This window comes from Myxocyprinus asiaticus, chromosome 22 (genome assembly GCF_019703515.2).
Source record: "Myxocyprinus asiaticus isolate MX2 ecotype Aquarium Trade chromosome 22, UBuf_Myxa_2, whole genome shotgun sequence".
Taxonomy (NCBI): domain Eukaryota; kingdom Metazoa; phylum Chordata; class Actinopteri; order Cypriniformes; family Catostomidae; genus Myxocyprinus; species Myxocyprinus asiaticus.
The window spans coordinates 6,966,868-6,977,500 of NC_059365.1; the positions used below are offsets into that span (position 1 = coordinate 6,966,868).

Genomic DNA, 10,633 nt, shown 5'->3' on the forward strand with positions numbered 1-10,633 from the left:
ATACTCACTATTTCAAAAGTATAGCCATAAGACGTAAAAAATATGCATGTTAACATGATTTTAGTGTGATAATAATTGCTAATTAACTATTTCTGTGTAAAGTTATAGACAATTTTACTATCTTCGTTGCCATGACAGTATAATATCAGCAAACTCTAAACCCCTAAAATGACTATAAAAATTATGATTTAAACAACTTATATCAAATAATATTTGAGTTTTAACAGAAAAATTAATGTCAGTGCTTTCATAACATAATAAGCATCAAATATCTGCCTTTAAACCCTCCAAAAATTGGCCCCATTCACTTCCATTGCAAGTGCCTCACTGTAACCTCTATTGTTGCTCTTTTTAAAGAAAAGGACGGACGAGTCTAAATTATTTTTGTGGTAATCAACATTATGCCAGAAATACTGTTGATTGAGCTTAATTTGTATTGAACCTGGCATATTCCTTTAACAAATTTGGTCTTTGTTTATGGGTTTTGGAAAACCCTAATAAGACCAAAGTGTAGAACAGTATGTTGGCTTTTTCAAGCCAACATAATAATAATAATATTATTATATATAATGTATATCACTCACGCACTCCATCCTTTATGTGAGTGTGTTCCACTTCCATCAGCACTCAACATTAAGTGAGTGTAGGGATCACTGTGAAGATGTCGTCAGTACATCATTAGATTATCTGCCTCTACATGGTATTATGTGTACCTCTCCAGCCCTATCTGAAGTGTGGATTGGATTGCTCTTGTGAGGAGCGGTGTAATTTCAGATTACACAAGGGCTTTGGACTCTGATGGCATTACGGTGTGTGTGTGAGAGTGTGCATCTCTCCCGGAAAAGCTTGCCTGCTCAGGATTATCCCGCAAAGCATAAATCCTCACCATTCATTTGCTCTTTACTAGAGAGTGTTGAGACCAGAGAAGAAAGAAATAGAGAGAAATTATCACAGCTGAGAGAATGAGACCTCTTATACACCAACAGTAGTGTCTACATTTAAAGGGATAGTTCACCCCAAAAGGAAAAGTCTGTCATCACTTACTTTCTTTGGTGGAACACAAAAGGAGATACATTTTTTGGGTTAAACAGAAGAAAGAAAGTCATATGGGTTTGGAACAACATGAGGGTTAGTAAATGATACCACAGTTATAATTTTGGGGGGTAAAATATTCCATGAAATCGTCAACCATAATTATCACCCCTGATTAATTTAATCCACAACCTAAAGTATCTGATAATAGAGTAGTTACCAAGATAAAGTGAGTAGTATTTGTCTGGCCATGTGATCTGGACATGGCAGCCACCATGAAGGTGGGTCACCCTTATGTAGAATTAAAAAGTTTTTCTGTGCCACTGATCTGTTTGGAGTCAAATACGAGTGTACATCATTTAAAAAATATTTGTCAAAAGTAAGTACTTATTTTCTAATGGGTAAAATGGGACATACTTTTTAAATATGGAAATACTTTGTAGACATTAAAGATTTTGCACTGTACTTGTAGGCAAAAAACACAAATAGACACAACAGGGTTGGTTTCCTAATGATTACTATGTTTTGACCTTTGGGGTCAGGAACATTGATCGGCCTGTTAAGAAAGGTTATGACCTGAGACATGGAGAAAATGGGCTGCTGCACTAAAACACTTGTTTAAATGTGATGAATGAGGAATGGCTGGTTATACGACACCAGTTCTATTCTGTCCTCGTCTTTAAATGTAAATGAGTGCAGTTTCAGCCCTTTAAAGGGCACAGAGAAAGAGAGGGAGAGAAAGACTGAAAATATTCCCCATTTATTCCACTTGTTATCCTTTTTAAAACTGAAAAACAAGCCCTTTGAAAAGCATTTTCATAATCTTTGTTTGATTAATTACTTTTATTTATTGATGCATAACATCAAGGTTCTTTTGTCTGGATAATTGAATGCTATTATATTAAATTATAAATCAAGAAGTTGTTAAAAAAAAGTGTAAGTAATAAAAATAAATTTAAAAAAGCAGCAATATCTCTTTCCAAATATGAGATGCGAAATTAAACTCCAGAAATCACAAATTAGTTTGTTTCTCACTTTCTTTCTCTTTGTAGGTAATGTGGTAGACATTTACCAGCGAGAATTTCTGGCCCTGAGAGATCGTCTGCACTCCGCTGAGCAAGAGAACCTCAAACGCTCCAAAGAGCTCAACCTGGTGCTTGATGAGATCAAGCGTGCCATCGCTGAGAAACAGGCCTTACGGGACATCAACCGCACCTGGAGCAGTCTGTCGGGTGAGCCACGCACATAGAACATCTAGACTAAACAACGCAAGACACTTAACGTAAAAGTAGGACATGTTCTTGGATCAAATTTGTTGTTGGACCTGAAACAACATTACTATACTAATCAGAGTTTAGAAGTAGTGTTATGTTTAGGGCTGGGGTTTAAGTCTTCAACAACATTCTTATTAACCAACCATTCCCTTTCTAAAAGGTGAACTTTTAACCAGGGACTGTTCTAGGATCAGTGGATATTCAGGGCTTAGCCCAGACCTCAGTGGATACATATAGGGCCATCCTTAGATGAAATATTGGAATATAATACACTTTATAATAAAAGTTTTAATGTTACATCAGTGAGCTGTCATTTATATATTAAATCTTTAACCCTTTAATGCATACCTCGGGACCTCATTCCACCCCCTGTACCTCATACATTTTTGGGGGTTATGCCCACAAATCTTTAGTATTCATCAACCCTTCTCTTCTGAATAGTGTAACAAAAAGAAAATGGCAAAATTGCAACCAAAAAAAGGTTAATTAATGGTTAATTAATGGTTAATTACCAAAAGTGTATAAGGTCATTAAAGGAATGTTCTGGGTTCAATACAAGTTAATCTCACTCGACAGCAGCATTTGTGGCATAATGTTGATTACCACAAAAATTTAGTTTGACTCATTCAACCTTTTCTTTAAAAAAAGCAAAAATCAAGGTTACAGTGAGGCACTTACAATGGAAATGAATGGGGGCCAATTTTTGGAGGGTTTCAAGGCAGAAATGTGAAGCTTATAATTTTATAAAAGCACTTTCATTAATTCTTCTGTTAAAACTTGTGTATTATTTGAGATGTAAAGTTGTTTAAATGGTCATTTTTACAGTCATTTTAGGGTTTTAGAGTTTGTTGACATTACATCGTCATGGTAACAAAGTTGTACAATTGGCTTTAACTTAGAAAAGGTTTGTAAGTGATTTTATCACACTAAAATCATGTTTACAATCATGTTGTTTATGTCTTGTGGCTATACTTTTGAAAAAGTGAGTATTTTAATATAAAAAAAAATTGGCCCCCATTCACTTCCATTGTAAGTGCCTCACTGGAACTTCGATTTTTGCTTTTTTTTTTTCAAAGAAAAGGAGGGACGAGTCGAAATAAATTTTTGTGGTACTCAACATTATGCCACAAATGCTGTCGATAGAGCTTAACTTGTATTGAACCCGGAACATTCCTTTAAAGACCTGAGATATGAAAAAGTGTCTTTTTTTTTTTTTCGCTTCCAGAAGTAATATTTGTATGATTATTTCATACCTATATAAGTTTACTATTACAGGATATACAGTATATTTCGTTGTTTATTACAAGACAAATGAGTACTATATTCATACATATGACTCCTATATCATGTTATTTTTCTGTGTGACTGGTGAATTATCAGTATTCCATATGCATTCCACACATACATATTATACATGCAGTTTCTTACTCAAGGTGGTGCTGATGTGTCAGTGATTGATTTGATTTACATTTGACTTTGCTATTTGTTGAAGAAACAACATGGAAGTAAACTATAGCAAGTTTAACACATGAACAGTATGATATGACTGTTGTCATTTGCGTGTACTACTGAAATTATGCAAGTTGTGCATCTGTTTAGATTCAATAAGTGCCTGAGAAAATACTTGTGTAGCTCATGTGTATATTATGTGTTCTGTGCGTCTATATTTGTTGCATCATCTCTTTGATATATGAAAAATAAAACATCAAAATATGTCAGAATATATTCTATTGTATTATTTTCTAATTGTCTTGAAAACATTTTGAAAATTTGACACTATCTGGGCATTTGTGATTGATATACGTGCCGGGTCTCTAAAGACCCAAATATGTAGTAATGTTTGGCAAAATACCCATGCATTTAAGGGATAAATATTACAGAAACTAAAACTAAATGGTCCCACTAACTTTTGAAGATCAGAAATTGCATGCTTTTAACACTATTTACTTTAAAACGTGATTTAAAAAAAACACTACATTGTTCCTTTTGGCTTTCCCTAGTTAGACAGGTGCTTTAAGTTAGTTTAGAAAATAGCAGGCTGTAAATAGGCTAAAAAAGTGCTTAAGCGGAAAAAATAGTTGCTAATGTTTAAGTGGCTCATGACATCGTGTCCTAATAAAAGAGTTTTACAAGAAATGCAAATGTGGTAGCTCATAACTTGCAGTTTCTCATAAGTTTGCAATTTCTTTGTGCACATCTGCATAATTACTCTTTTTTTTTTCAGGGTTATTTATCTAAATATTTGGTACTTACTGCATCTGGATGAACTACATCAACACATTTTCCAATATCTCACTAAGACAGGAATGTTGACCAGACACACAGATACGTCTTCTTGCACAATTCATGAATGCGTGCACATACATGAGTGCTTAAAAGCAACCGCCAGCAAGACAGGTCATGTGTATTGAACTGAGTCTGTATTGGTTTTATCAATACTGTAGAAAGACAGGTGTCATTAATTTATATATTACTTAATATTAAAATATATTGTTAAAATATTAAAATATAATATGTTTTAGTATCATATTAATACTGAAGCACTGGTACTTCTGAAATCACCACTACAGAATGATAAAAAAAATTCGAAGCTTTATGGAAAACATTTGTGGCTTAAGCCCCGGTAGCCCAGCCCTAGTGCCACCCATGCTTTTAACCAATGTTCCTCTAATTTTTTTAAAATAAATTCACATTTATTGTGAAGCAAAGATGTATTTTTAATAACTTTTTATAAATGGAGTGACTATTTGCACTACATGTAAATAGCACCTGCCACACAGCTATTTGCACTCCAATACACAGAAATTATAGTCAAACTGCACCCCCAAGTGTTGCTGCAACTGTGCAGTGTGTAAAGATGGTGTGGACGAGTTTTTATCAAGTGGACATCCCGGGTTCGATTTCCCCCCCCTTTGTCCCACTTTTTCTACATCATGTCTCCACTCTTAATATTTCCTTTAATACTTCTTATAATAAACTTTTTTTTATGGGGAGTTGAAAGGTTTGATGCAGGTAAAATTAACCATGATTTTACTATAGTAATATTGTAGTAACCATGCTTTTTGGCTGTAGTTTTAATGCAATTAGCAATGGTGTTACTACAGTAATACTTAATTTTTTAATTTTTTATTTATTATTATTTAATTTTTTTTCCCCTTTTTGGAATGCCCAATTCCCAATGTGCTTTTACATCCTGGTCGCGTAGTGATTCGCCTCAGTCCGGGTGGACGAATCCCAGTTACCTCCGCGTCTAAGATCATCAACCCGCGCATCTTATCACGTGGCTTGTTGAGCGCAACCACGCTCAATTCACCATGCGCCCCACCGAGAACAAACCACATTATAGCGATCACGAGGAGGTTACCCCATGTGACTCTACCCTCCCTAGCAACCAGGCCAATTTGGTTGCTTAGGAGACCTGGCTGGAGTCACTCAGCACACCCTGGGATTCGAACTAGCGAACTTCAGGGGTGGTAGCCAGCATCTTTACCACTGAGCTACCCAGGCCCCTAGTAATGGTATTGATATAGGAACCATGTTTAATTTTATGGTTACTATGATTTCACTACAAAATACCATGGTGATACTATGGTTACAGCAGTAAAACCATGGTTAATTTTTCTAAAGGATGGTTAGGGGTATGGGTTGGTGTAGGGTGTCAGTTGGACTCTAAATAAACACAATAAACACACTGCAGCGATGCCCCTACTGTAGGTTAGTACTGTGTGTTAGTATTTAATTTGGAGTGCAAATAGCATTTAATTCTATTTGCACTCACTGTAAAGAAGATGCTTTTTGTTGCTATTTACACTTAGTCTTTTGTAAAAGATAGATATACATGTTTAAACTTTTCCCTTATGGTAACAATGTTGCCTCTAGACAATAAAATTCCTAAAAATTACAAATATTTCGAAAATTTGTATTGATTAGGATTAAGTGTTGCATTTCAAGTAGAAAAAACAATACATTTTTACCCAATGGTTAGGGATCATAATGTGTACTACCATAGAGGACAAACTTTAATATTAATGTAAATATTTTTAATAAGAAATAAAATAATAGAAAAAATAAGAAAACAGAATTGTATTAATAAACAAAAATTAAATGATAAAAGCAAATAAAAATAAAATACATTAAATACTTAATGAAACGGCCAGGTAAGAATTTGAATGTATTTTTGTCTTAAACCTGAAGTGTAATGTCACCAAAAGGAATCGCAAAAATAAACATTGTTTTCAAACAGATTTCTGAATACACTCTCTGTCTGTCATTGGTCGAAAAAAACAAAAAACAAACAGACAGTCTGGCCTCAAACGCTCTCCATTGATTGAGCTGATGTTGCTGTGTCAAACTGGACGAGTGACTCAAAACAAACCGAGCACATTTGGAAAGCGCTACAGAGCCGCAGTGTTAACACTTTTTGGAGAAATCAACCTACTAATGGCTTACTTATATTTACCTCTACATATTAAGATGGGATAGGAGGAGGCATTGAAACATTGGAAAAAATTACGTCAGCTTTGAAAAAAAAATCTAAAATGTGTGTAATGTTTAACAAGACCTTTAGAGGCAAAATATGTTTATTTGTAGATGGGCAAGACAGTTGGATCCATTGACATTTTTGCTGTTTTGTTTCTAGATTGACTGTCTCTTTGGCTCTGACCTACAAGGATAAAGCATTAGGGATCTTGAACAGCATCCTTATCAACCAGTCATGTCTGATTTGGGATACAGTTAAGACGATGATTGGTTAAGATGCATGTTAGATATGTTATTAAATGATGTTGATCAGACATTTACGTGTGAATATGACGGGAAATCTTCTGTCTCTTTCAGATGAGACCAAGCTGAAGTTGTGGAACGTGACCAGCAGTAAGAATGTTCTTCAGCTGCCAAGCATCTTCCACCATCTGCCACACCTGCTCGCCAAGGAGACCAGCCTGCAGCCGGCCGTGCACATCGGCCAGGGCCGCACTGGAGGTTAGTGTGTATGTGTGCAAAAATGAATGGGGGCTTTGGTTCAAAATGCCCCAAAATTTAAAATGTGGGCCCCCTATAATGAGTTCCTCACTATTTTGTTTTTCTAAATTAAACCTTTCTTTTTTTATTTCTTGTTCTTTCCTTTTTCCTTTTTATATTTTTTAATTATTTTAAATTGACCACGTCCACACTAATACGGTTTCGTTTGAAAATGCATTGATTTTGCCATTTATGCCACTCATCCACACTGAAATGGTGTTGTTCTCCACAAAAACGGAACGTTTCGAACACGCTTTCCATTACCACATTCTTTGAAAAACAATGCCGTTAGGAAACTGAAAACAGAGCTGATTAGGGTTGATGTGGCCTTTATTTGTTTTATTCCCCCCTTCTCTTTACCATGTCTATGTAAAGCACTTTGAATTACCATTGTAGGTGAAATTTGCTATATAAATAAACGTCGCCTTGCCTATATTCTACTCTAGGCCTTTTTAGTTATATGGATATCGTGTAAAATATAGGTTTTGTGCATCTTGTGACATGCACTGTAGCTGTCAGATTAGTTCATGTAATACTGTTTTAATCTCTGTATTTGCAGTCTCTGAAGAGAGTGTTATTGAAAGTGAAGCTGACATGAAGGGATTTTTGATCAGAAAGCTAAAATCAGCTCTGAAAGCGATAAAATACTTAGGCTAATCAACTTAAAAACCTGAAACCGTGATTACATCTAAATCCACGGTGACAGTAGAGAGCTCTTTAATCTGTCATACGGTCCAACCAGTTAATTAAGAAATAAGGTACGATAGGCTATGCAATGTGTTTTATAAACTGTTACAGTATAACACATTTTCATTTTATGAAGAAATTCATTAAGTACCAACCTTCCGCTAGAAGATATTGTCACTCACATGGGTGCTGCGCAGTGAAATACACAGTAGCTAGATGAAAAGCTGAATAGATGTATATTTTGCATTATAGCTGTTACTATACGACAACAAATAATTTTGTATTTTTTGTTGGTTTGATTTTACAGTTATCAGCTATTTATTATTAAAACTGATATTTAATCATTATGAAATGATTAAATGGAAGTCTTTGACAAAAATATATTTTTTTTATTAGTGATGTGCATGAGTAATCGACTAATCGAGTACTCGCTCTGCACCAGCTATTCTACAATTAAGAACGCTACTGTAATATCACAAATAGATTTTATTTAGCAGATTTGCCTGGCTATTCTGTACTTTCCTCCTGAATCTCTCACCAAATATCACAGTTACAATCAAGTCGACTGGGCGCTGTTGATGTGTGTCGTTGAGGTGTCGGATAAGAGGAGGAGACACGATGGCATCTCTGTGTGCTTTCAAGCAAAGCCAAGTGTGCCAATACTTGTAATATTTAGATTCTTATTGAATTGTAATATATTGGTATTCGGTTCTTGTTGGAGTCATGCAAACCAATGGACAAGGGTTTGTTTTTATAGTGGAAAGGAAATGCAAAGCGGTACGAGAAACTCAGAAGCTTATCAGAGTATGTGTGTTAAATATCTGAACAAGTACAGAGCACATTTTATCAAAAGCCAACTTTCACCACTTGTTTTTCTGAATAATAACAAGTGAAATGATAAAAATGTAATAGCCTTTATGTAGTTTCAATGTAAGCTCAGGGTGAGTGCAAATGTTTTTTGTTATTTTTAAATCTTTTTTTTTTTATTTATTATAAATGCATATTGTTCATTTCATTTTTTCCCCCCAAAAGAAAAGCATAGTTTGTTGAAGTTAGCTTATTCTGAAACCGGTAATGTTTGTGAATAAAACAAAATATACATTTCACGTACATGTTCTACTTGATATTTTAACTGCCATTTTAATTTCCGAGTAATCGATTACTCATTTTTTTGTGGGTTAGAGTACTCTACTACAAAATTACTTAAAAATGCCCACCCCTAGCTTTTATGTGGTTAGCATTTATAATGTTCTCAAAAAAGTATAAAAATGCCATTGAAAATCAACTCCAGAGTGCTAAATTTAAATTAGGTGTCTTTAACAATATATACTAACATAAAAATACATACAATAAAACTTATTTATTGCGTAAAGACATGTTGTTCTGTAAAATTCTCACAAGATTCACATTTGCTGCTACTGAGGTTTAGGTACGGGTATGTTTAGGATTAAGGGTTAGGGTTAGTGTTTAGGGGTAAGTTTAACAGTTAAACTGCAGATGCAATTAAATGTATGTACATTAAGTGCAAGTACAATGCAACAACAGGTATGTACATAAAAGTGAATTTTACAGTCTGGGTCTTTGTCACCCCTAATCCACCAAACTCTTATTATATCATCACTCTTAAAGCATATTTTCTCTCTTACTAGTCTCTCTCATATTCCTCTCCATCTCCTGTCCTGGCTCTCATCCGAGTTGTGTCTGTGCTATAAGTGGACAGTTCTCTGGGGTGCTATCCAACACAGGCCTCGACGGGTAGGAGACACTCTGCTGTCCCAATGGCTCAGCAGGGGAGCTGTCTCCAACTTATCTAAATGAAGATTTAGCTCTTAGAAATGCAAATGAACAGTCAGAGTGGAGTGCTTCACTACACACTTGTGTGTGTGTGTGTGTGTGTGTGTGTGTGCAATATGTACAGTACATTAAATTTTAAAGGAAAAGTTCACCCAAAAGTAAAAATTCTGTTACTATCTGTCACTATAGAGTGCAACAGTCTGGCTCCAGAAGTAAAAATCCTTTACATTTTTTCTATAGGGGAATTGATTATTAACTATACCTTTCAGAACAGACCAACCATGAGCTCCGGGGTTGTTAATCGATGGTATGTGCCTCTTTTGAAGCCACCGGTATGCATTATTGCATTTTTCATTTTTGTTGTTGAAAAAGTACTGTACACTAGCCATGATCCTGCAGAGAAACGATCCACCAATCAGAGAATTGCGTTGGTCAAAGCGTGCTATGCAGTCGAGTCGGGCTCCCTTCACTCACATACTACTTGCATATTTGTATATACCTGTATATTTTGGAATTAAAGGCACACTCAGTAACTTTTGTTTTTTTGTGTGTCATCTTGGACATAGAGTGCCACCTAGCGGCGTGGACGTAGCATAAATGAAAATCACTAGGTTTCAGTTACAGATGCTATTGTAGACATTCACTGTTCACAGTCAGCCATGATTAATTTGATCCAAGAGAGAAAGTGTCCAAATAGGGAGGTTACTGAGATTAAGCGAGTAGTATTTGGCTGGTTATGTGATTCTTACATGGCAGCCCCTAGAAGGGAACCTCTCCATGTAGAATAAAACAGTTTTTATAAGGTTACTAATATGACTGGAGTCTTT

The 10,633-nt window shown here is 35.2% G+C and overlaps 1 protein-coding gene across 1 annotated transcript in view; it reads left to right on the forward strand.

Moving 5' to 3' along the window:
• Window positions 1-10,633, forward strand: part of LOC127412847 (alpha-1,3-mannosyl-glycoprotein 4-beta-N-acetylglucosaminyltransferase B) — a 153,344-nt gene that overhangs the window by 83,725 nt on the left and 58,986 nt on the right. The window contains exons 2-3 of the mRNA XM_051649518.1: window positions 2,085-2,264; window positions 7,143-7,286. Coding sequence (XP_051505478.1) covers window positions 2,085-2,264; window positions 7,143-7,286 — 324 coding nt within the window. The remainder of the gene's footprint in view (window positions 1-2,084; window positions 2,265-7,142; window positions 7,287-10,633) is intronic.